At 48.7% G+C, this 27,120-nt stretch overlaps 2 protein-coding genes across 3 annotated transcripts in view; one reads left to right on the top strand and one right to left on the bottom strand.

Annotated features, from left to right (window-relative positions):
* The window catches only part of LOC137414441 (uncharacterized), a 120,972-nt gene extending 107,321 nt beyond the window's left edge, over positions 1-13,651 (top strand). The window contains exons 2-5 of one of the 2 annotated variants that reach the window (XR_013622899.1): positions 4,788-4,973; positions 7,461-7,629; positions 8,086-8,253; positions 13,423-13,651. Coding sequence is in view for 1 of the 2 variants with exons in the window: in XM_078774737.1 (XP_078630863.1) it covers positions 4,788-4,858; positions 7,461-7,629; positions 8,086-8,252 (407 nt within the window). In the remaining variant the exon portion in view is untranslated. The remainder of the gene's footprint in view (positions 1-4,787; positions 4,974-7,460; positions 7,630-8,085; positions 8,254-13,422) is intronic. The other variant, XM_078774737.1, reaches the window with a different exon arrangement.
* Positions 13,652-15,500: 1,849 nt separating this feature from the next.
* Positions 15,501-26,131, bottom strand: LOC137414442 (uncharacterized). Its single transcript, XM_068099979.2, has 5 exons — positions 26,104-26,131; positions 22,700-22,752; positions 21,251-21,303; positions 17,411-17,585; positions 15,501-16,917 (listed from the first exon to the last, which is right to left on the bottom strand). Exons 1-5 carry the CDS (start codon positions 26,129-26,131, stop codon positions 16,030-16,032), a joined length of 1,197 nt encoding a protein of 398 aa, XP_067956080.2. The 3' UTR covers positions 15,501-16,029.
* Positions 26,132-27,120: the final 989 nt, after the last annotated feature.

Here is a 27,120-nt window from a genome sequence, read left to right on the forward strand (position 1 = left end):
CCTTTCCAGGGCTCGCCGAGGATGCCCGGGCAGGTCCAGACTCGCCTTTCCAGGACTCGCCCTTGACGCCCGGGCATGCCCGGTCTCGCTTTTCCCAGGCAAACGCTCCGGCATAATGTGTATATATATTGCTGCCCGATAAACAGGCTTTTCAGAGTACCCGAGTTTGATACGTGCAAGAAAGCAACTCGGACTAATTTCCGTCTTTGGTCGCGTCAATCCTTCCGACTCGCGTTGGAGCATAGCTCCTTCATTGGTGACCCCTAACATGGACACGGCAGTTGCCCTTAAACTGCCTACCTTCTGGGAGGCTCACGCGGCTGTTTGGTTCGCCCAGGCGGACTCCCAGTACGCCCTGCGAGGCATCACCGCCGACGACACCCGCTTCCACCATGTGGTAGCAGCGCTCGGCTCCGCCACCGCGGCCCGCGCCCTGAGCCTCCTCGAGCGCCCGCCAGCCGCTGACAAGTATGGCGCGATCAAGACGCTCCTCCTCGACGCTTTCGCCCTCTCACCGGCGGAACGCGCACGACACCTGCTCGACCTGCCTGAGCTCGGCGACACGCGCCCGTCCGAGCGAATGGACTACATGCTCTCGTTGCTCGGCGAGCACTCTCCGGATTTTCTGTTCCGAGAGCTGTTCCTCCGCCAGCTGCCTAACCAGGTACACCTCGCCCTGGCAGGCACGTCGATCACGGATCCCCGCGCCCTCGCCAGGGAAGCCGACAAGATCTCCTCGGCAGGCCAGCACATCGGAGCGGCTACCTGGAGCCCGCCGCCGTCTGAGGCGACGCCCATGACGCCCGAGCGCCCTGCGCGGCCCTGCACCGAACTGCCGGTGCAACTGGCGGCTGCCATGCCGCGCCGATCGCTTCCAACACGACGGCCGGGGCCTCCACCTGACCAGGCGTGGTGTCATTACCACGCCAGGTTCGGACACAAGGCTCGGACATGCCGACCCCGGTGCACTTTCGGCAAGTCGGGAAACGGCCGGGCCGGCGTTCATTACCAGCCATGAGCACCGGCCACTCGGGCAACTTGCTTTTTATTAAGGACAAAGCGTCAGGGCGGCGTTTCCTTTGTGACACCGGCGCCCAACTGAGCGTCATACCCGCCTCCGAGCAGGACAGCAGAACGCCGTTTGCGGCGCCTCCTTGGTCGCTGCTAATGGATCGGCCATACGCACCTTCGGCCCGTGCAACGTCACCCTCTGCTTCGGCAGCCAGCGCTTTCAGTGGACCTTTGTGACCACAAGCGTCCACATGGCTTTGCTGGGCGCTGACTTCCTCTGCGCGCACGGGCTGCTGGTCGACGTCAAACGGCGTCGCCTTGTCAACGCCGAGACCTTCAGCTCCCTGGCATGTACGATGAGCAGCTCCACGCCGACCGAACTGGCATGCGCCCTCCCGACGGCGAACGAGTTCGCTCGCCTGCTCGCAGAATTCCCGGCCCTCACGAGGCCGACGTTTTCGGGCGTCGCAGTTCGACATGGGATCGAGCACCACATACCCACTACGGGCCCGCCGGTCTACGCCAGAGCCCGCCGCCTCGACCCGGCCAAGCTCGCCGTGGCCAAAGCCGAGTTCGACGCGTTGGAGCGCTTCTGCATCGTGCGGCGCTCCGATAGCGCGTGGGCCTCACCACTGCACATCGTGCCAAAGCCGGGGGGCGGATGGCGCCCGTGTGGCGACTACCGCCGCCTCAATGACGCTACCACCCCCGACAGGTATCCGATCCCGCACATCCAAGACTTTTCCGCCCGTTTGGAGGGACGGGTTATTTTTTCAAAAATTGACCTGATACGGGGATACCACCAGGTACCTGTCAGGCCGGCCGACGTCCCAAAGACGGCCGTCATCACGCCGTTCGGCCTGTTCGAATTTTTGAGGATGCCGTTTGGCCTCAAGAACGCGGCCCAGGCGTTCCAACGCTTGATGGACGGCGTGCTGCGCGACCTGCCATTTCTTTTCGTCTATCTGGACGACATCCTCGTCACCAGCACGTCCCGAGCCGAGCACCTCCTCAACCTCCGAACGCTGTTCGGACGCCTCAGCGAGCACGGCTTAATTGTCAACCCGGCCAAATGCCACTTCGGCACGACGACCGTTGACGTTTTGGGAAACCGCATCACCAAGACCGGGGCCGTGCCGCTGCCGACCAAGGTCGAGGCCATCACCAAGTTCACGCGTCGCCGCTCCATCAAGGCCCTGCAAGAGTTCCTCGGCATGGTGAATTTTTATCACCGATTCGTGCCCCGCGCTGCTCAGCTCATGCGGCCCCTTTACGAAGCCCTCCGGGGCAAGCCGGCCAAGCATGACATCGTCTGGTCCGCGGCATTCACGAGCGCGAAACGGGCCCTCGCCAATGCAACGCTGCTGGCTCACCCGGTGCTGAACGCTCCCATCGCCCTCACTACGGACGCCTCCAACTACGCGGTGGGCGCCGTCCATGAACAATGGGTGAACGGGGTTTGGCAGCCACTCGCTTTTTTCAGCCAGCAGTTCCGGCCGTACGAGTTAAAATACAGCACGTTTGACCGCGAGCTCCTCGGTCTATTCCTGGCCGTTCGCCATTTCCGCCACCTCCTGGAGGGCCGCCCGTTTACGGCTTTCATCGACCACAAGCCATTGGTTTACGCAATGGCCAAAGTCACGGAGCCGTGGTCGGCCCGCCAGCAGCGCCACCTCTCCGCCGTGTCGGAATTTACCACGGACATCCGGCACGTCGCCGGCAAAGACAACGCCGTGGCCGACTATCTTTCTCGGGCCAGCGCGAACGCGGTCCACCTCGGCGTGGACTTCGCGCTCATGGCGGCCGACCAAACCACCGACACCGCGGTGCAGGCCCTCCGGGCGGTGGACACGGGCCTCCGCCTGGCCGACATCCCCTTCGCGGACACTGTCCTGCTCTGCGACGTCTCCCAAGGCCAGCCTCGCCCCATCGTGCCCGTTACCTGGCAGTGCCGCATCTTCGCCTCCATCCACGGCCTTTCTCACCCGGGCCGGAAAGCTTCTCAGAAGCTGGTGTCGGCGCGTTTCGTCTGGCACGGCCTTCGACGGGACGTCCGCGACTGGGCCAACGCCTGCACGGCCTACCAGCGGGCCAAGGTCCACCGCTACACCCAGGCCCCGCTGGCACCTTTCACCGTGCCCGAACGGCGTTTCGACCACGTCAACGTGGACCTGGTTGGCCCCCTTCCCCCTTCGCGGGGTTTCACACACCTGCTCACCATGGTGGACAGGACCACCAGGTGGCCGGAGGCCGTTCCCCTCATTTCCACCACCACCGCTGACGTGGCACAGGCTTTCATCGCCACCTGGGTCGCCCGTTTCAGCGCACCGGCAGACATCTCTTCGGACCGCGGTCCGCAGTTCACCTCCGAGCTGTGGGGCGCGGTCGCCCGCAACCTGGGAGTCCAGCTCCACCGTACCACGGCCTACCACCCCCAAGCCAATGGGTTGTGCGAGCGTTTTCACCGCTCCATGAAGGCCGCGCTCATGGCCGGCCTTCAGGACGACGGTTGGGCCGACCGGCTGCCGTGGGTCCTTTTGGGCCTCCGCACGGCCCCCAAGGAGGACCTCCAGGCGTCCACCGCCGAGCTCGTCTACGGCCAGCCGCTCCGCGTCCCGGGCGAGTTCGTGCCCGACGCTACCAGTCCCTGGTCCGCAGCTCGCCAGCGCTCGGACCTCCAGGAGGCCGCCCGACGATTTGCCCCCGTGCCAACGTCCCGCCACGGTGGCCCCCAGTCCTACGTCCCCCCAGCGCTTCGCACAGCGGAGTACGTCTTTGTGCGTCATGACGCACACCGGGGGCCACTCCGGCCGCCGTACGACGGGTCCTTCCGGGTCCTGCGACGGGACGACAAGTCATTCATCATCGACTTCGGCGGCCGGTCGGACCGGATTTCAGTGGACCGCCTCAAGCCGGCGCACGTAGACGTCGACCAACCACCACGGTTGGCCCTTCCTCCGCGGCGAGGCCGCCCCCCGTCCACAGTTCCCCCCGCTCGACCACCCACCACCACATCGGACCCCCCCCCCCCCCACGACCCTCCAGGGCTCGCTTCGGCCGGGTCATCAGGACCCCCCTTAAATTGACCCTGCTGGTGCAAGTCGATTCTGGAGGGGCGTGTTTTGCGGTTACCGCTGGGTGTACACAATCGCCTTGCACCTACCAACACCAAGGACGCGGCCAGGGAGCAATCACCATGCCGGGCTCGTCCAGGCCGCCCGGACAGGCCCAGACGCGCCTCTCCCGGGCATGCCCGGACTCGCTGTTCCCGGGCTCGCCCGAGCCTACCGGGCACGCCCGGTCTCGTCTTTCCCGGGCATGCCCAGACTCGTCTTTCCAGGGCTCGCCCAGGACACCCGGGCATGCCCGCTCTCGCCTTTCCAGGGCTCGCCCAGGATGCCCGGGCAGGTCCAGACTCGCCTTTCCAGCACTCGCCCTTGACGCCCGGGCATGCCCGGTCTCGCTTTTCCCGGGCAAACGCTCCGGCATAATGTGTGATACGTGCAATAAAGCAACTCGGACGAATTTCCGTCTTTGGTCGCGTCAAGCCTTCCGACTCGCGTTGGAGCACAGCTCCTTTATACTCCATGTATGTGTGTGTACAGTATACTCCATATTGAGGATTCATATGGTATCGTTCATTTCATATGCAATGAGACTCTGGAAGTTCTTTTTCTGTCAATTCTTTATTTTCGGACCATTTTTAAAATGCTCTTTCTCCACTCACAAATGACTATAATCAATAATTGATTCTGTCGTTGTTGTTTCGTATGCAGCTGCTGGTGGCATCATTTCTGGAAGCGTGACTGTGCCGCTGATGCAGTGCCCCCTCGTTTCCAGTCATCTGGTAATCATTTATCCAACCTCAGAAGGATGACAGTTTGAGTCAACACACCTGGTGTTAATTCAACGGCACGACAGGGGCTCAAACGCAGGACCCGAAGATCTTAAGACAACACCAGGTTTTATTCTATCTTGTCGGACAGTTTAAAAAAAATTATATTTTGTATATTAGGTCGAGGCTTGTGTAAGAGCTAACACAAATAACATATAATAAAGGGAGCAGGTGACGAGAAGGTGAGAGAGAGAGGGATGTACAACAGTAGAGAACAGGGACATCGGGAGATCTGTGGAAGGGAGAGGGCTGGGGTGGGGTACACGGGATAAACAAGATGGACACTCCAAGGACTTTCAGGAAAGAAAACGGAATTTGAAGGAGGTGGATTTGGGGTGTTTTCACTGGGGTAGAAAAGATCAAGGTTTTAGATGGGGGAAGACAAGAGATGGTGGTGAACAGATGTTTTAAAGACCTGGAGGGGGGAGTGGGATTGAAGACCTGGAGGTAGGAGTGGGATTGAAGATAGTGAGGGAGTTTGTTCCAGAGGTGGGGAAAAAGAGGAATGAAAGAGTGAAGGTTAGCAGAGGGTCTTGATTTTGGCAGTTTCACCATAAGAGGGTTGCTGGCAGATCTTGTGCGTTCTGTAGGAACATTTGGGGGACGGAGCACAGACAGTGTTTTTTTTTCAATCAAGTTTATAGTCTCCCGAAGTATTCCCAGCACTTTTGGCATTAGACTCGTTCCCCTTACATTACAACCAAATGATCTTTACCATTAGTTGTCACATCCATAACTCGAAACTTTCCACCTGCTATCTCCCATATCTCTGCTGCAAACAGGACCCAATGACTCTTGTCTTTGCAAGTCTTATCTTCAATTTCCATGAACTCGTTCATCTCGATAGTAGCATCGTCCATTTGTTAAAAGTTGCTTTACCCACAACAGTTCGACTTGCTCTGACTTCCTTAACACCTATAATTTACCTTTCTCTATTTGTCTCGTGTTTTCAAGCAACGACAAGTCCCCGGGAGTGTTTAGTTATCAACTTTCTTGCCAAGTGGTGTAATCACTCAAGCAAGCACTCCATTCAAAACCGTTGATAAAGAACAGCCGGCTTGGCAAGCTGCTTGGTAACTGAACACACCCCACTGTGTTCCCTAAGATCTATACGTGTGATACGTGTGATACATATTACACTGACCTTAGGCTTAGAGGCTGTAAGATGAATATATGTTAAAAAAAAATTTTTTTTTTTTTTTTGGTATATACAATCGAGGCTCGTGTAAGAGATGACACATTGAACATGAAAACATGCACAGACACATAAAACATGCAATGAAGGGAGCGGGAGAAAAGAGGGGGTGAGAGGGAAGCACACAAGCACAACAACAGAAGAAAACAGGGATGTCGGTAGATCTGTGGAAGGGGGAGGGCTGGGGGAGGAGGGAGAGGTACACAGTATAAAGCAAATTAACACTTCTAGGAATTTCAGGAAAGAAGTTGGGGATTGAAAGAGGCGGATTTGGGATGTTTTAACGGGGGTAGAAAATATCAAGGTTTTGGATGGGGGAAGATAAGCGATGGTGGTGAACAGCTGTTTTAAAGACCTGAGGCCCGTGCGATTTGGTCTCTTCTGAAGACAGAAGCCTCTTCCGGAAGATTACTTTGCGCCGAACAGGCAGAAGAGAAGCAAGATGGCGGCCAAACATGTATTACTCGCGCTCATGATGGAAGAATTAGACAAAGATGACACGACATCACAAGTTGATGCAAATATCCAGATTGTGTTTTCACTTGCATGTTTTGCTGCGTAAGTATAACCTCTTCTCTTCCGCCTCTTCTTCCTCTTCCTCCTCTAACCGCCTCTTCTGCTGGATAACGGAAGAGGCAGAAGAGCTTTCGAGAAGAGAAGAGTCCAAATCGAACGACCAGAAGATTCTTCCGGAAGTCTCTTCCTCTTCCAGAAGTGCAAATCGCACGCGCCTCTGGAGGGAGGAGAGGGATTGAAGAGAGTGAGGGAGTTAGTTCTCATCACTAGACTTTCGCAAACCTTTGGTTCCTTCAGGTGGTGAATGGTGAACATATTTCCAGGCCACTGTATATCTTATCCCCAAGTTTTCGTGTCACCTGCAAATTTGGAAAGCCGTTCAGGGCCATAAGTCGGGCCCCGAACCCCACCTGTTATGTCCTGGCACCCCTTTCTGTGTTATCCGGTACGAATCGTAAAAAACAAGCAGACTCATGTAATACATTTAATCCAGAACTGGCAACATCATAACCGAAAGCTGATATTGCAGAAAACAAATGAGATCATGTAATGCGTATAAATCAAACGTTCTCATCGGACAAATTAACCTCATGGCATAACATTCTAACTTTTTAATCGGCCTCTAAATATTCTCCAATTCACTCAAAATTTGGCGGGAATGTTTTCTGGGTCTAATGGAATAAGGGCAGCCATGTGGAGCATAAATTCTACAACTTTAATAATCATTTCCCACATAGACATAGACCACACTAACGAGTGCTCACCGCGATCAAACATGCATGAATCATGTGAACTACACTCCACCCTCATTGTACAACTCCTACCACCTTACTTCTCCCTCAGCTGCAAATACGAATACAAACATATCAAAGCACGATGTACACACATCAGGATCGATTCAACGTGTGCATAACCTACGGTCTCCTTCACCTGTACATCATGAAGCTCTTCCTGATCGTCGCTCTCATCGTCGGCATCTCCATCGTGGAACTCGCACATGGAAAACGTCAGCGTGAGTGATTGAAACCAAAATTTTTAACATAGCAGCGCCTACTATGTTGAATGTTTTTTAAAAACAATTACATGATTTAATTTAACAATTTACATGAATTACATGATGTGTCATAGAAAATACAGCCGGCGTCCCAAAAAGTGTGTTTTCTGTATGCATGGGTTGCAGGGTGTTTCACATGTCAGATCTCCCGATGTCCCTGCTCTCAAATGTTGTACTTGTGTGCTTCCCCCTCTCTCCCCATCTTGTCTCTCGCTCCCTTTATTTCGTCTTATGTCTCCGTTTGTTTTTTTTTGTGATTAATGTTAGCTCTTACACGAGCCTTGATCTTGTATGCAAAGCAAAAAAAAACACTGCTTCCACACGTTTCTCACATTGTACAAATGCCATACTATCTGTGGTCTTGTATTCATCTCAGGTACTCAATCACCATGGCCTTTTGTTTATCTTTTCCAGAAAAAGACAGAAAGTATCCTATTCCTTCCAATCCTGGTGATTGTGTTGAGCTCATTTCCCATGATTCTCATTGCCAAGGACAACAGAAATGTTGTTCAAATGGCTGTGGACACGAGTGCATGGATCCTATGAACTTGCATCAAAGTTCGATCAAGGGTGCTGCTTAAGGTGCAATATAATATCAAATCCACATCACTGATCCTACCATTTCATGTATGAAGTCTGAGAGTGAATCACATTTGATTCTAATGTAGATTCTGTACATGGAGAAAAACTTTTGTCATTTTGTTTTAAGTTTAAGGTCTTGTTTCTTCTTCCATCATCACATCTTCCTGTTTCATAAACAAACACATCGATTTTGTTTGAAATTAAAAGTACTGTCGTGAAAATCGAACTCTGACACGACTGGACCTCTAGGTAGGCTTTAATATCATTTAGATCCAAAGGCATTCCTAAAAGGATACATTCAAGCAACAGGCATTAAATCAGTATCACATGAGTAGCAACGGTTGCATACAGGTGCGTACAGGTAGTATAACTATAAGCGAGCTTGTGATATTTATAGCAGAGTCGTTACCTTTCTAGGGAAGCCCAGAGTAGCGAGAGAGAGTTACATTTCGATTATGGATGTACATCTCCTGTCCGCGCTGATATATATATAGGAACCGCGAAAGGGTCGCGTAGCGGCCATGAGGCGAACAACATCCGTGTCGTAACTTGGATGACGATTGCATATGACGATTTCATCACATTCTCCCCGCGCTTAGATCCTAACTCGGCGGTGAAGAACAGCAGACACATACAGAGGAACACGTAGGAATGCAAAGAACGAAATACATTTGAAAGATGTCACGGCCGGTCGAACGTCCAAGGGGCCATCAATCCCGATGGCAGGGCTACTGCGTTTCAGCCTGTTAGCCTGGTTAGCAATCAATCCCCAGCTATAGATGCGTCGAGGAGGAAGTCCCAGTCAAGAAGATATCGGACCGAGCAAGCAGTGGTCATCCCAGGGAGAAGACGTTGAGCCCGTGGGTAGCAGTAGTCTTCCAGTGGGGTAGTCTGAGTAGATAAGTGTACCCTTTGCGATTCGCAGCTCATAAGGTGTGCCATGACGAAGAGCGGCTGTCCATACGACGCAAAGCAACGCATTTCAGGCTGATGTGTCGGTGTGGAAGATGTGTAATGTCTATTTCTAGGGAAGGTGGCAAAATGTATTCAGTAAGTCATGTCTATTCGTCGCAGGGCAACACATTTCAGGAAGAGGTGTCGAAGCGGAAGATGTGTAAATCAGTAAACCTCAACAGTAAATCAGTAAACCTCAACAGTAAGTAAGATTACATAACAGGAGGCCACTACAGGAAGACCATTATAGTAGGTCTGTACCTGCCTTGGCGCCCAAGGGTACATACGCAGTACAAGCTCATGTAGCGGCACGCGAATCTACCGTTGGCAGCAATCGCACGAGACACGAGCGGCCTCTGAAGGCTGCCTGGACGACCGGCATTTACGACGCGCCTCTCCAGCGAAACGCGCAGGTCCTCCGGGATGCATATGGCAAGCTTGTCCAGCAGCACAGCGCGCGGAGGATCGGAGAAGATCGGCAGACCGAGAGAGCCCCGGCTGGACAAACCATATTTGTCCCAGCGTCGTCCCGGATCGTTAAGATTGATTGTCATGATTGTCATGCTAGATGTCCCGGATGGATTGGCCATCCCGGATCCATCCAGTTAACGCCATCGTTGCATGGCACGGATCCAGCCGGACCGCGGAATGGCTCGGATCGACCATCCACGGACGCAAGGTCTCCCCGGATGGGCTGTCCATCCACGGATGTCCGACCAATCCATCCATTCAACACATGGAATGGCTCGGATCGTCCATCCATTCATCACATGGAATGGCTCGGATCGACCATCCATGGACTCAAAGTCACGCTCAAAGACACAAAGGCATCCATGGTAACACATGGAATGGCTCGGATCGACCATCTATGGTCAACATACCGAAGTCAACAAGAATACCGGACGGCTCCCGGAGCGAGCAACAAGAACTTCCCGAGGTGGCCCGATCTCAGGGAGGGGTCATGTCGAGGAAGGGTCGCAGGGGCCATGGGTCACGGTGTACCCAGAAGACTATCCACCAGCGCGACCTCAAGGAAGCGCGGCAGATTAGCAACATGGTCATATCCCTTGGACATACTATCCACAAACCGCAAGAACATCGAGGTAGACAAAACACGAGACAAAACAACTGTTAAGGAGGTGGCTGCAGCGCGCTGCATACCGAAGACAGACGGCCTTCACAGTCTGGGTCAGGATGAGTCACAGTCAGACTGGGGCAGAGGGGAGATTGGAATCAGACGAGGCGTCTCGCAGTCTCGAAATGTACGAGGCAAGAGCTCTGTTCGATAACAACGAGCCCAGAGTCAAGGACGAGCATGCGGTCAAGGGAGTCGGGCGCGACGCTCAATGTCACGAGGTCACCGTGTACACCCTAAACGGTGCTGGCGCGCGACCCTGAGGGAGCGCCGCGTTACGTTGTTCACGTCGTTACGTAAAGGACAATGGGTACGCAGTCACCAAGGTACACGGTAAGGCAAACGAATCCCCGATGAGATCGCGGGAAGCACGCCATTACGCTAATGACGCCGCGAAGCGAACGCGTCAAAGATGCTGTAAAGCGAACGCGTGATACAGTCGATGACGTCAACAAGTAGGTCGGGCGGGTTTGACGGCGAGCTCCAGCCGAGCGGCCTCCCCAGACGGAGCAAAGCAGCACCGAAATCCAACGTCTCGCACGCAGCAGCACCCGAGCGAGCCCGAGATCGGCACACGGCACACGAACCCGGCCGACGGCGAAAGCAACATCTAGGGCGCACCGCGTACGAGGGAAACCGAAAGCCGCGTCTCGGCCCGTTGATCCAGAGCGGGCGAGCCCGCCGAGCCGGGGGGCGAGCAGGCCGAGTCGAGTTGGCGAGCACGCCCGGCAGCGACAGACCGCACGACCCGAAGCAGCGCCCCGCCTGCCTGGCTGTCGGGTCTAAGGAGCGAACACATACAACGCCCTGAAGTAGCATCTCATTTGGAGGTGCATTGAGCATGAAGGATGAAGAGGGGCCTTTCGGTCCGTCAGGCCTGCTCTACACCACATAAACGCAATCCAACAGCTTATCAAATTAAATTAATTGGGTGAAACGCGGGGTGTGAAAAAGAAAATGAAAGCATACGGTCCACATACATTCCATGCACAGCATTTTTACAATGGTCGCAGGTGGTTAACGAATACGCCGTTTGAAGATCGGGAACACCAAATCAAGTAAAACAAAGGACGATCACTTATAGAATACACATGGTAGCCAGGTATACGATCAACCATTAGAAGCATATGCCCGTGTGTCGTGAAAGGCTATGAAGGTCCCGCTCGACGTCCATAGAAACTCATCCGTGCTGCGACGAGTCCTCGCCAGGGCCCAAGCGAGCCTCCATTGAGGCGTTTCCGGGCGATCCCCTACTCAGTGGGGCCGGCGAGAGGAATCCAGCGAAGATGCGGCACGCGCAACGGGTGCGTCGTGCATAGTAGGGATTCCATCCAGCGACGGTGCGGCGCGTGATTCGCGTGTAAGAGGGGATCCGACGAGCAGCGAGGAATCGCCGGCAACGCAGAGAGGGCTGCGATGGGTGCCACGTGTGGCGAGTAGGAGGTGATTCCGAGCAACGAACGGAATCGAGGGCCACGCCGATCGTCGTGGGCCACGCCGAGTGCGGGAGCAACGTGCGGCGAGGAGGTGCTCAGAATCAGAATGGAGGCCCCGATTCGCGTGGAGGAGGTGGTGGTTCCACCGAGTAACGAGTGGTCGGAGTGAGCCGGTCGTGCCGGCGTGAGTCCGACGAGCAGTGCGCGATCCGCACGGCGGAGATGGGCCACAGAGTAGCGAGTGGTCGGAGTAGAGCCGGTCTTGAGAGAGACGCGGCGTGATTCCGACGTGCAGTGCGTGATTCACGCGGAGGAGAGGGGCCACAGAGTAGCGAGTTGTCGGAGTGGAGCCGGTCGTGAGCTCTATGTTCCGCTGATCTCCGCTCGTCACGGAATCACGATCAGCGGAATGCGTGCCCCGAGCGGCCTTTCTGCAGACCTTTCGCAAAAGGGCCTTAGTGGAGCACAGGTGACACGTCGCCTCTCGGGCCGGCATTCGGAGCGAGGATGCGGCCGATGTCCACACGAGTAACGTTTTGCATACCGGGTAGGCCGTGGCCGAGCAGCGGCGGCTGCGGGGGAGCTCCGGAAGCGGGATGGTTCTCTCGGACGGAGCCGTTAGCGTTTCGAGTAACCGAGGCGAGGTTCATACCTTCGGCTCCAAGCGGGTCCGTTGTTCCGACAGGGGGTTGCGGCCCAGGTCATTTCCCAGTGGCCTCCTTCAGCAGGTGCTGTGCCGGAGTCCGTCATGCCTGCTCCGGCTTTCGGGCCTACAGGAGAGCAGCCTGCATTTTGACGACGCGGTCCCGCAGAAGGCTTGCGAGGTCCCCATCGTATCCGGCCCTCGTGAGGCAGACCGGTGGCGAGAGGAGACGGAGCTCCGTCGCTGGAGCTAGCTCGACGGGTCCTCCGCCGGGCGTTCTTCTCCGTAGCGCCGCAGCGAGCAGTGCGGGAGCGTGGGTTGATTCCGAGCGATGTCAGGAGAAAGTTGGACTGTAACACGGAGCGGTGGGCTCTGTCTCGTGAGCCGCAAAGTTATGCTGCCGCGCGTTGAGCCAAGGAGCAACTCCGACGCAGATCCCTCCGCTTGAGGGTCGGCTCCGCGAGGCGGTACCACGATCATCACCCGGCGATCTCAAAGATCTAAATGATATTAAATGTCGTGAAAATCGAACTCTGACACGACTGGACCTCTAGGTAGGCTTTAATATCATTTAGATCCAAAGGCATTCCTAAAAGGATACATTCAAGCAACAGGCATTAAATCAGCATCACATGAGTAGCAACGGTTGCATACAGGTGCGTACAGGTAGTATAACTATAAGCGAGCTTGTGATATTTATAGCAGAGTCGTTACCTTTCTAGGGAAGCCCAGAGTAGCGAGAGAGAGTTACATTTCGATTATGGATGTACATCTCCTGTCCGCGCTGATATATATATAGGAACCGCGAAAGGGTCGCGTAGCGGCCATGAGGCGAACAACATCCGTGTCGTAACTTGGATGACGATTGCATATGACGATTTCATCACAAGTACTATCTAATAAATTTATTGATTGATTGATTAGATCGACTTCAAGTGAATTAATGAGCTATATTTTATATCTTCCCACTGACCTGAGAGTGAACTTGTGTTGTTTTTCAGGTTGAGCCTGATTCCAAAACCAAAACAAAGATGAAGAGATAATTTCTTCAAGAAAATGTTCAAACATTTATCTTTCAAAATAAATTACTTTCTGCTCTGCAGTTACCCAAGGATTTTGTTTTCTGCTTAAATGTATTTGCTTTCTTAATCAATAAACCATGATTGATAAAAGTTTCTCATTAAATAAATGTGATTTAAAAAAATAAAAGAACAAGAAGTCTTGTGTTTAGAGGTTTTTTTTGTTTTGTTTTTGTATACAAGATCGAGGCTCGTGAAAGAGCTAACATTAATCACACAGAAAGACAAACCGACACATAAAACATATACCATGGGGAGCGGTAGACAAGATGTGGTGAGAGGGGGAGGGAAACAAACACAACATCTGAGAGCAGGGACATCGAGAGATCTGCGGGAGGGAGAGGGCTTTGGGGGGGGAGGCATGGGAAGGGGGGTGGGAGAGGGCTTTGGGGGGGGGGGCATGGGCAGGGGGGTGGGAGAGGTATAAAGAATATGATATCTAAAGAATGGTATAAAGAATATAATATAAAGAATATGATATTTAAAGAATATGATAACAATCAAGCAAATGATGATAAAAGAAGGTTACAGGGCCAAATGACATTCTGTATATGATTTCTGAACAAGGTTACAAACACCACACCCAACATAATGTTTTAATACAAAAAAGAATCAGTTAAATCATTTGAAAATATAACTTGTAAACGTGTGGTGTTTAGGGCCCAATAAATGAATGCTGCCATTTTAAATCTCATACTATCAGCTCATGGTGATGTTCATCAGCCTTGAATGTTTTCCGAACAAATATTAATGTCTCATGAACATGGGCAACAGATAATTGGCAACAATCCAGAATTGGCATTTGGGACTGGTAGGGGACATGTATTGCAAAGCAGTTCTCCCTCTTGTTCTCATTATTCCATTAGAAACCATTAGAAACCATTCATTAGAAACCATTCCATTAGAAACCATTCATTAGAAACCATTCCATTAGAAACCATTCCATTAGAAACCATTAGAAAATAATGAGAACAAGAGGGAGAACTGCTTTGCAATACATGTCCCCTACCAGTCCCAATGAATGTTCTTGTTCTAAGCAAAAAAGGCATAACTCAGTAAGAAGATGGCGAAATGCCCGATACTCATACTCCTTCTGTAAGTTATCATAATAAAGCCATGTACCAAGTTTCAATTGAATATGTTAAAGGGTATGGAGAAAAGTGCAGAAAACTGACAACTGACTGACTGACAGACAGATGGACAGATGGACAGACGGAGACCAAACCGATAGTCGCCTCTAGTAGGGTCTGTGTGGCAGGTAATGTCACCGACTCATTTGGTATACAAGTACACCCGCTCACTACGGGAGTGGGAAAAAGGGTCATTCCTCTTTGGGGTATGTAGATTACAGTCGATCTATGGTCAGATCTCAAGAACACTGGGTATGTGTTCATTTACCAAGTTTCGTGTGGAGAGATCGCTAAGCGGTTTAAGCATTCGAGCAAACACTCCATTCAAAACCGCTAAGGAACGGCTGGCTTGGCAAGCGCGAGCTAGTGTTATGGATTCGTCACTTCCGTTGTTGTGGTTCTCATCCACTGTAAACATTTTTGGTTAATTACCACGATTATAATCGAGCTTGCTGTGTCCTTAAAACAAACAACATCAGCTTTACCATCCAGCTCGGCAAAAACGATTGAGTCACCATATCTTTTCACAAGCTGTGTCTTCAAGTAACTCTGTCTATAGTCAGGTTCACTATGTCAATAAATTATATTTCATTCAAAATCATGGTAGATTAGCAAACCTATACATTTTTGGAAAGGTTATAGCATAAGGAAACTAAAAATCAATGTTTACATTTGGAGAGATACCTGTATGGCGGCCATTTTGAAAATCCAAAATGGCCACTGTAAAATACATATTTTGTTCTATTTCTGCCTCTAATTACCCTAAAAACTTTTAAAAATATACTAAACCTATATTTTCAGGGACAAGGAATCCAATGAAAGTATCAAATTAGTGCTATGGGGAATGGTAAGACACGAATCAAAGGTTTTGAATTGCAAAATACTGTCTTTATATTCACGATAAGTTGCATAATCAAATACATGTTATCATTTTGTACAGGCAGTTAATAACATTAAAATGTGTCACAATAATTCATATCACCAAACATACAAAGGCAGTCAGCAAAATCATATATACACATGCAGTCAGTATAACTTCACATCTACACAGGCAGTCGATGACAAAATATACACAGGCAGTCAATGGCATCAAACATACACGATTACAGATATGCCATTTAGAGTTTGTCATCACTGTCCTGTGTGTCGTATCCGACAATATAGTCCGCTTCGTTTTCACAGTCCGTTCCACACAAGCAAAGGTCAGTCAAATTGATTGGCAAATCGAATTGGTCAAATGGTCGATCGAATCGAATCCGATGAATCGAATCGAATTGGTCGAATGGTCGATCGAAGCGATTGGTCGAATTGGTCGAATGGAATTGGTCAGAATTGGCAAATGTAAACATTGATTTTCAGATTTTCCATGTAATAACGTTTCCAAAAATGTATAGGTTTGCTAATCTACCATGATTTTGAACGAAAAAACATAGTGAACCTGACTACTACTGTAAATGGCATCTTCCGAGTCAGAAAATAATTTCATTTGATGATATAGTTCAGTAACGCTGTATAGTTCTCCCTCTGCCTCGAGCCAGTCACATAGTCTGTTAAAACTTTCTATCTGCGCGTGGTCTGTTGGCCGGCCTTTCCGTTTTGTCTGTTGTTCACTGGAGCTCTGCTCTGTCTCAATGTTGAACTTATCACGACAGGCATAATGGTACCGCGCTTCAGCTGCAGGTAAATCAGAGCAACTGAGAAGCCGACTTCGTACTGTCTCCGCAAAAGAATCATTTCTGCACTTTAATCTTTCTAATAACTCTCCTCTATATTCTATCGTTTGACACACTGCAAAAATAATGCTTCTGTCGGGATGTCGTGAATCGTGAACACAGGACTCTCCACCGAACAAGCAGTGGTCTTTCCAGTTAAATACAGTTGGGGTACTAGAGCGACGCCTAACCTTACTGCTAGTGGGTACGTCTCCAACATCGCATGTGCTTCCGGATCGCTTCTTCTTCCGTATTTCATTACTAATAGTCTTCTGGCAACTAGCGTGGATTTGCACAACAATGCTGCTGCTGTCTTCGTTCGCCTGTTGATCCCGCGAGTTTTGTAGGTGTTTTTGTAGATCAGTACAGTTAAACAGTTCGCTATAGGTTATAATTGTCTGTAATCCTGTGGTTGGCACTCTAAGTTTATCGTTTGCTTGTTCAGGAAGGTGGCAAATAATGCAGGTATCATTGGCGAAGTGGGGAGATCGGGATTCCATCTCTATTGCTGTGAGGTGGATATAGGTCAGTTCACTGAAGTGATGCAACCAGTTTGGGATCTGTAGGAGCCGCACCTGTTGAAAAGAGAAATTGCTTCATTGTAGTGTAGAATAGAAACATAGAATCAGACATATTAATATTAGTCCTGGCTCATAGCTACGACATACGGCCGGTTCGAAAACTCCGAACATTAATGCAACCATGGGGGCCAGTCATATGAAATTAAACTGGGTATATAAATACATCAGTTTGATTTATTTACGTTTCACTTCGTACACATAGGTCTCGATATTGGTTGTTGAAGAAACAATTATTGTACTATACTTTTGGGTATCAAATCTTAGTTAGGGCTTATGCATGGCCGTAGCTGGCTTCTTGGAATTGGGGGTGCTCAAGCACCTTACGATAGTATCATCGAATTATTGGGGGTGCTCAACGAGCTGGTGAATGGATTGATACATTGTTTTGTGTATACCTCAAAATTATTTGGGGTGCTCGAGCACTCCATGCACTCTTGCAATCTACGGCCCTATTATATTCAAACAGTGTAAACATTGCACAAGTTACCTTGGGTTCAAAGGAGATGGCAATCTTGTCTGAAGTCCGTAACGTGTAGATGATGCGTCCTGCAACCACAGAAATGACCTCTTGTAGTGAGTGTGTCCAGAAGCTTGGTATCTCGGATGGGCAGATAACAATCAGATATTGCTCGCATGCAAGTTGGCTGTGTATTTGATGTATTCTGAAATGAAAAGTACAACATGTAGATTGTAGACTAATAAAACAGCACACAAAGAAATTTAAAAAGAAAAACACAAAACTTTTAAGACATTAATCCGACATTACAGGATTTTGGACCCCTTTTGTCCTAATATTTGGACATTTTTGCCCGCATTTTTGCCCCATTATTTCCCCATGGAGAACAACCACGGCATATGTAGTGCCTCTAAGAGACTGATTCCTTATTATGACCCCCTTATAGGCTACTCGGTACTTTAAAATGAAGTATAGCTTCAAAATTACCTAATTTGTGTATTTTCGATTTTGCCAGCATTTTACACCCCGATACCCTCCTCTACTTAAATCAACATAAAATAATTTCCCCAACAGACTCAGCGTGAGGCTCCGAGTATGTTAAACTACTTAAAATCCTGCATCGAATGGTACCAAATACAGCTATGGTATATTTTTTGGAAGGTTTGGCCTATTTTTGAGCTATCTCGCCCAGACTAGAGGGAACAACAAGGACAACTATCCAACCTAATTTTTGAGTTTGCACATTTGTTCACAGATGTACCTGGTCGTACTGACCTGGTATATCATGATATTGAGGTGGGGGAAGCCTTTCCTATGAAGCAACACCCCTATCGGATGAACCCTGTGAAGATGTTGTATCTTCGGAAGGAGGTTCAGTATATGTTGGAGAATGACATCATCGAACCAAGCAGCAGTGAATGGAGCTCACCATGTGTGTTGGCTCCAAAACCCGATGGCAGTTTTCGCTGTTGTACAGATTTAAAACGGGTTAATGCAGTGACCAAGACCGACTCATATCCCATCCCGAGGATTGATGACTGTATTGATAGAATAGGCCCAGCTAAATTTGTAACTAAAATTGACTTGCTGAAAGGGTATTGGCAGATTTCTCTTACTGATAGAACCAAGGAAATCTCAGCTTTAGTCACACCAAATGGGTTGTATCAGTACAATGTTCTTCACTTTTGATTGAAAAACGGGCCTGCTACATTTCAACGGCTGATTAATAAGCTCATTGCAGACCTTAAGGGGGTGGAGGCTTATCTGGATGATGTCATCATCCACACGATGACCATGGAAGATCATATTAAACAAATTCATGCATTTTTCAAGAAATTGACCGAGGCAGGGTTGACCATCAACTTATCTAAGAGTGAGTTTGTAAAAGCACAGGTGGTGTTCCTGGGCCATGTAGTAGGTCAGGGTCAGGTGCAACCGGTGACAACCAAGATAGAAGCCATTGATCACTTCCAAGTTCCAAAAGGGAAGAAGGAGCTTATGAGATTCTTGGGTATGGCTGGTTGGTACCGGCGGTTCTGCAGGAATTTTTCTGATGTGGTAGCCCCTTTAACGAATTTGCTGAGGAAAGAGACCAAGTTTGTTTGGGATGACAAATGTCAGGCTGCCTTTGCCCACGTCAAAGCAATATTAATGAGCTCTCCTGTCCTAGCAGCCCCGGAATTTCAAGAACCTTTCAAGTTGGCCATTGATGCAAGTGATGTGGGGGCTGGGGCAGTTCTATTACAGGAAGATGAGGATGGAGTGGATCACCCGGTGTGCTACGACTCAAAAAAGTTGAACAAACATCAGGCAAATTATGCCACCGTGGAAAAAGAGACCCTTGCTCTCCTGCTAGCGCTTCAGCATTATGAGGTGTATCTAGGAACTACTAACTTTCCTATAAAAGTCTTCACTGATCACAACCCCCTAACCTTCATTCAAAAAATGAAAAATAAAAATCAGAGGTTGATGAGATGGAGTTTGGCTTTGCAGGAGTTCAACTTGGAAATTGAGCATGTAAAAGGCAGGGACAATGTCGTTGCGGATGCTTTATCCAGAGTGAATTAACTTTGGAAATTCCTGTGGGTTGTTTGGAAGTTTTGTTGCTTTATTTTGGGAAATATTAATTATTGTTGCTCACGTGAATTGTTCATTTGGGGGTGAGTTTTACCTTTGTTTGTTAAAAGGGTTTTTGCTTGCAAAGAAAGTTTTTCACTATGTTCCAACTTTCTTTCTTGAGGTGGGGGGGAGGGGGGGGGGAAGTGTTATGGATTTGTGACTTCTGTTGTTGTGGTTCTCATCCACTGTAAACATTTTTGGTTGCATGTACTATTATTGTTATCGTTTCGGTGAAATAGAAATTACTGTTTTCGAAAGGTAAAAAATGTTAGTGTTTTAAAAAGAAACCGGAAACCGGATCGGGAACCGGACGAAGAAACAGAGGAAGAAGAGGAAGAAGAAGAGAAAAAGGAGGCGGAGCAAGTGAGGTCGGAGAAGGAGCCGAGCTGTTTGGAGGTCTGGAGCAAACGCTGGCGAACGGAGGTCACTAGCGAACTTTGGGGTTTCCTGGGAAAGGGATTCCTGCGACAGAGTTGTTATCGCTGTGACAGATAAACCTGCATGACAGGTTTTGCGGTTGATTCCGAAGAGAATCATTGCAGTGTCATTACGTCTCGAGTACGGACCGTTGGCCATTTTGCCTCGCGCCGGATTTCGGATTGCTCCAGGTTTTTCACCTCGCTTCAACCATTTCACCGCATCCAGACGTAACCTGGTGTGTGTGTGTGTAATGTGGATTTTGAGTGTGAATTTGCGGTTCGCCGATTGGGAGCCATTGAACATCCATATCCGAAGGTGTGATTTCCCAGCCGCCTCTTGAGGCCACCTTTGCCCATCTTGGCATTGTGACTGTCAACCGAACGGGATGCTGGTCTCGATACAACATTGTTCTGATGATCACTGGAGTGGATCGACTTTGGCTTGAAGCTGGAACCAACTTTGGCTTGAAGCTGGGACAGATACATTGGGAATGTTATTTTCGCTCACTTGGAGCACAGTGAGTTATATTGTACGAAACTGATGGTACCATCATAGGAATGATATATTGGTTGTACAATTGATTACTATTGTTTTTGTGCTGTTATTCTTGTGTGACCTTAATACAATACTTGTTTGTTGGTAACAATTGGTGTGGTTTCACCATTGATCTTTGACACACAGAATAACACATATTTCTGCTGTGACTCCTCTCGAGGCTCGGAGGTACACCGTGACCGGGGTTTGGGGAGGAGCACGTAACACTAGCTGCTTGGTAAAGGAGCACAACCCGAGCTTCTCCCTTTCAGTTTCATATCAAACAACAGGAGCGAGTTTCAAAATTTCGTGACGAAAACTGCCACGGTAGCGGGAGAAAAGGCTATATTATTTACCCAACATTTGTGGGTTATGTAGAGTACAGTAGATCTTCGCTCAGTTCTGTCAGTAAACCTTCCTTCATGGATGTCGGGATTCCTCCAAATCTTTTAATTTAATGTTATAAAGAGCATTAGTGACTGTTTAAAAAGCTAAGCATACGTGTTTGTGGTTTCTAATATTTTTACTTCCTGTTGAAGCTGTTGCTCCCACGGAAACGCCATTATAACTTAAAGCTATTTATACACATTGTCACTGCAGGAAAAACGCCTTGGGGAAGTGGGACATTACTAGTACCGACTGCAAAGCCGCAATGAGCCGGCGAAGCCAAAACCTCTTGGCACTATTTTACCCATCACCATGGCATCAGTAGGTTAGGTAGTTGGTAGTAGGTAGGTAGGGTAGTTGGTAGTAGGTAGGTAGGTAGTTGGTAGTAGGTAGGTGTAGTAGGTACCGTACCTGGTAAGACTTGGTAAAAGAGAAGAGCAGACAGTCCTCCTCAATGGCAATACCTGCATACAATACAATAAATGTCACAAGAAGCTTAAGGAAGTAACTATATGATGTGCTAGCTTAAGGCCTATTTTTAACTGGGCTTAACATACGTTTTCACAATAAGTGTGTAGTCTTCTAACTTCAGTCGCTGTCAGGCGCCAGGGCTGGTTCTCTGACTCTCCGGGCACGGCAGCTTCGTCCACCAGAAGCCGTTAGCTTGCAGTGATTAATTCGGTGAATTCCATCTCAACTTCGGATATTTCCGGCCATGAAAAACTATCCGTATTTCTAAACTAAATATGTAAACCGCTTATACCATATTTCTGGCCGTGAAAAACTATCCCGTATGGCCGCGAGATTTCTAAAAAATAATTCTTCGTCAATTTTAGAATATTTGACGCCGTTTTCACCGTCCGAAACGCGTAATAATAATTGGTTTTGGTGTTTGATGACGATTTTCGTTGAAGATAACGAGGTTGGTCTTAACGTATTTTAATTACTAATGAGAGGTTTCATTAGATTAGGAATCAAAGAACGACGGGTGAAACAAAGTCCTATTGAACTTTTTCGCAATTGTTTTATGCAAACTTCCGCTTCCGGTAGATGGCGCCCATCATTGAGTGCTTTCATTTTAGAAATATTTTTGCAAATGCTCGACTCTCATTGGGTCCGGTGTTTGGTGACGCGTTTTGTTGAAGATAACCAGGCCCGTGCGGGCCGATGTAGGTCTTAAATTATTTTATTAATACATTGGAGGTGCATAAGATTGTGAATCAAACGACGACGGGTGAAAGAAACTCCTAATGAACGTTTTAAATTTGTTATGCATACTTCCGCCCACGCAAGATGGCTGCGCCCACGGCGCTTCGGATTCTCGAGCCAAGGCATAATCAGGTTTTCAACATAATATGTACTCGTTTATTGACAACACCGGCTTCGCCGGCTACTAGTACCGACTGCAAAGCCGCAATGAGCCGGCGAAGCCAAAACCTCTTGCCACTATTTTACCCATCACCATGGCATCAGTAGGTTAGGTAGTTGGTAGTAGGTAGGTAGGTAGTTGGTAGTAGGTAGGTAGGTAGTTGGTAGGTGTAGTCGGTACCGTACCTGGTAAGACTTGGTAAAAGAGAAGAGCAGACAGTCCTCCCCAATACCTGCATACCTCTTGCCACTATTTTACCCATCACCATGGCATCAGTAGGTTAGGTAGTTGGTAGTAGGTAGGTAGTTGGTAGTAGGTAGGTGTAGTAGGTACCGTACATAGTAAGATTTGGTAAAAGAGAAGAGCAGACAGTCCTCCCCAATACCTGCATACCTCTTGCCACTATTTTACCCATCACCATGGCATCAGTAGGTTAGGTAGTTGGTAGTAGGTAGGTAGTTGGTAGTAGGTAGGTGTAGTAGGTACCGTACCTGGTAAGACTTGGTAAAAGAGAAGAGCAGACAGTCCTCCTCAATGGCAATACCTGCATACAATACAATAAATGTCACAAGAAGCTAAAGGAAGTAACGATACGATGTGCTAGCTTAAGGCCTATTTTTAACTGGGCTTAACATACGTTTTCACAGTAAGTGTGTAGTCTTCTAACTTCAGTCGCTGTCAGGTGCCAGGGCTGGTTGTCTGACTCTCGGGGCACGGCAGCTTCGTCCACCAGAAGACGTTAGCTTGCAGTGATTAATTTGGTGAATTCCATCTCAACTTCGGATATTTCCGGCCGTGAAAAACTATCCGTATTTCTAAACTAAATATGTAAACCGCTTATACCATATTTCTGGCCGTGAAAAACTATCCCGTACGGCCGCGAGATTTCTAAAAAATAATTCTTCGTCAATTTTAGAATATTTGACGCCGTTTTCACCGTCCGAAACGCGTAATAATATTTTTTCAAATGCTCGAATCTCATTGGTTCTGGTGCTTGATGACGATTTTCGTTGAAGATAACGAGGTTGGTCTTAACTTATTTTAATTACTAATGACAGGTTTCATTATATTATGAATCAAAGAACGACGGGTGAAACAAGCTCCAATTCAACTTTTTCGCAATTGTTTTATGCAAACTTCCGCATCCGGTAGATGGCGCCCATCATTGAGCGCTTTCATTTTAGAAATATTTTTGCAAATGCTCAACTCTCATTGGGTCCGGTGTTTGGTGACGCGTTTTGTTGAAGATAACCAGGCCCGTGCGGGCCGATGTTGGTCTTAAATTATTTTATTAATACATCGGAGGTGCATAAGATTGTGAATCAAACGACGACGGGTGAAAGAAACTCCTAATGAACGTTTTAAATTTGTTATGCATACTTCCGCCCACGCAAGATGGCTGCGCCCACGGCGCTTCGGATTCTCGAGCCAAGGAATAATCAGGTTTTCAACATAATACGTACTCGTTTATTGACAACACCGGCTTCGCCGGCTACTAGTACCGACTGCAAAGCCGCAATGAGCCGGCGAAGCCAAAACCTCTTGCCACTATTTTACCCATCACCATGGCATCAGTAGGTTAGGTAGTTGGTCGTAGGTAGTTGGTAGTAGGTAGGTAGGTAGTTGGTAGTAGGTAGGTGTAGTAGGTACCATACCTGGTAAGACTTGGTAAAAGAGAACAGCAGACAGTCCTCCCCAATACCTGCATACCTCTTGCCACTATTTTACCCATCACCATGGCATCAGTAGGTTAGGTAGTTGGTAGTAGGTAGGTAGGTAGTTGGTAGTAGGTAGGTGTAGTAGGTACCGTACATGGTAAGACTTGGTAAAAGAGAAGAGCAGACAGTCCTCCCCAATACCTGCATACCTCTTGCCACTATTTTACCCATCACCATGGCATCAGTAGGTTAGGTAGTTGGTAGTAGGTAGGTAGGTAGTTGGTAGTAGGTAGGTGTAGTAGGTACCGTACATGGTAAGACTTGGTAAAAGAGAAGAGCAGACAGTCCTCCCCAATACCTGCATACCTCTTGCCACTATTTTACCCATCACCTTGGCATCAGTAGGTTAGGTAGTTGGTAGTAGGTAGTGGGTAGGTAGGTAGTAGGTAGGTAGGTAGTTGGTAGTAGGTAGGTGTAGTAGGTACCGTACTTGGTAAGACTTGGTAAAAGAGAAGAGCAGACAGTCCTGAAAAAAACATGACCCATCACCAGGGACATCTACTACAGCATATTCCCAAAAAGAAGACAATGGTGTCACATCCGATGGCTTTACTTGGTGCAACGTAAAAACCTCTCTCAAGTTACCACGGACTGTTGTCGAATCATGTTTATGTCGTGGTTAAGCATAAACGTCGTCCTTCATGCCACATCTGATAGGTCGGTGTGGCGATGAATAATGGAGGCGAAACATTGTTCCTCGTTTTGGCTTTGACCGAGTGACATGGCGGGCGTTTTGCAGGATCGAGTCGAAAAACACGTTGTTCAAGTGCTCGTACTTTTTCGCTGTGCAGTAAGCGAGTGACTTGATACGTTTCACAGTGCCCAAAGCAATGACGATTTAGCTTAGGAAATTTGAGCATATGATGAGAACTATTTCGAGCAGCATATGCTTACGCGTGATTCGGTTGTTTTACACCAACCTCGTTCCCGGCGTCGCAGACGTCGCAGTGATTCCCGTCGCCGCAGTGATTAATTCGGTGAAGAATTCCGTCTCAACTTCGGATATTTCCGGCCGTGAAAAACTATGTGTATTTCTAAACTAAATATGTAAACCGCTTATACCGTATTTCTGGCCGTGAAAAACTATCCCATACGGCCGCGAGATTTCTAAAAAATAATTCTTCGTCAATGTGAGAATATTTGACGCCGTTTTAACCGTCCGAAACGCGTAATAAGCTTGTAAAAAAATATTTTTTCAAATGCTCGAACCTCATTGGTTCTGGTGTTTGATGACGATTTTCGTTGAAGATAACGAGGTTGGTCTTAACGTATTGTTGCGGATATGAGGACTGTATTTTTTTGATTGTGTTGTATTGTGGTAAATTGGTGATGAATATTGCTTGAGTCTGCGCCTCCTGCCTCCGGAGCTGTGTAAAGGTCAAAGGGCGTCCCATAATTAGTCCACAAGCATACACGTCAGCCAATGATAGAATACCCCTGTTCGATAGTTATATCTTATTCTGTGTTTTAGGGTAAGGCTGTGTCTCCCATTAATAGAAATACTCCATTGCACCAGTGAAAGAGATAGATTCCCTTCATTCCCACTCCCAAAACTTCCATTTCCCCTTTCGTCTTTGCCAGGCCTCGAGTGCCATTGCCAACGACCTCCGCTCCAATTGCCGCCATTGACCACGAGGCAGGGTTGGGGAAGAAAGGCGGGTCCCCACCTCGTCATAGAGGGGAGGAGTGAACCAGCCCTTGCCGACCAACCCAGAACGAGGGGTTGGCTTTAGAGGGCGGAGAGAGAACGTTTGGGGGAGGTTCGCAAAGGTTGAGGGGCGGGGCCTATATAACCCACGGCGGGGCGTTTCCCAAGGGGGATGCGCTTTGAGTAGAGTCGAGGAGGGAGGAGATCAGAAGACAGGAAGGCCTTGAGTTGGACTAAGCAAGAGAGGAAGTTGTTGGACTGGGTGGGACTAAGAAAGAGAGAGAAAGAGTCCTGAAGCTTGTGAGGGAAGGAGAGAGAACCCGTCACACCAACCCCCCACCAGCCGCGTTGGCTCCACCAAGCGTTCACCTCCACTAAGGCTCCACCAAGCGTTCACCTCCACCAAGGCTCCACCAAGCTCCGCGTTGGCTCCACCAAGCGTTCACCTCCACCAAGGCTCCACCAAGCTCCGCGTTGGCTCCACCAAGCATTCAGCTCCACCAAGCATTCAGCTCCACCAAAGATCCACCAAGCTCTGCGTTGGCTCCACCAAGCATTCAGCTCCACCAAAGATCCACCAAGCTCCGCGTTGGCTCCACCAAGCGTTCACCTCCAGCCATCCACCTCCTGCGATTCCTGTCAGCATTCCCCGCGTGAGTCTGTCTTTTGTTTGTTCTGTCCCTGGGTTAATTAAGACTGTAGGTAAGCTAGCGTTGCACTGTGTATCTAATCTCGTCTGTAAATAAACGTGACTGCTTTCTTCTTGATTATATGTGAAATAGACCTGAGCCTTTGGGAGATCTCGCGAGATCTCGGAGACGGTGGGAGGGATTTTCGAAGCTCCACACGGTCTCCACGTTTTTCGAAGTTAAGTCTGTTCACAATTGTATTTTGTCGAAACTGTATTTATCTTTCGGTGTGTGAAGTTATTGTGTGCAACTTTGGTTGTTTCTCGGTGTTTATCTTTCATAAATTGATCGTCTGTTTGCCGTGTCGTGTCTTGAGGCCTTGTACAGTGTGCACTGTACAACCTTGAGGCTTTGTTTTTCTGTCAGCGGTCCGTCGTTTGTGATCCAATAACTTTCGTTCTCTGTATTCCCAGGCTTTTCACCCATAGCCTACTTCCTTGTGTAAATCTCAACTCAAAAAAAAATAAAAAAAATAAAATAAAATAAAATAAAACATTTCCTTCTCTGTTCTCATTCGTTTATTCATTCTTATTCGTTCGTTCGTTCTTCGACCACGTGTTTCTCCCCCATTTCCCCAGATAGTTTTCACTCATTAACCTTCAATGTTTACACTTTCCCCTCAAGTTATGTATTCCGTCATATTTTATAACACCTTTTTCTTCTTCTTCTTTAAAAGGCTGCTTTCGACTTGCTCACCAAATCAATTCATCCCAAAAAAAATATCCATCTCCTATAGTGCCTTTTTTCTACATTCCCTAAACTCTCCTGCACTCCATCCTCCATCCAGCGTCCTTAAACGTATTTTTAACTCGAAGGTCACAAGAAACTCATTTTGCAATAAATGTTCGTTTCCCATA

Source organism: Myxine glutinosa, chromosome 3 (assembly GCF_964187855.1).
Source record: "Myxine glutinosa chromosome 3, kmMyxGlut1.1, whole genome shotgun sequence".
NCBI classification, from domain to species: domain Eukaryota; kingdom Metazoa; phylum Chordata; class Myxini; order Myxiniformes; family Myxinidae; genus Myxine; species Myxine glutinosa.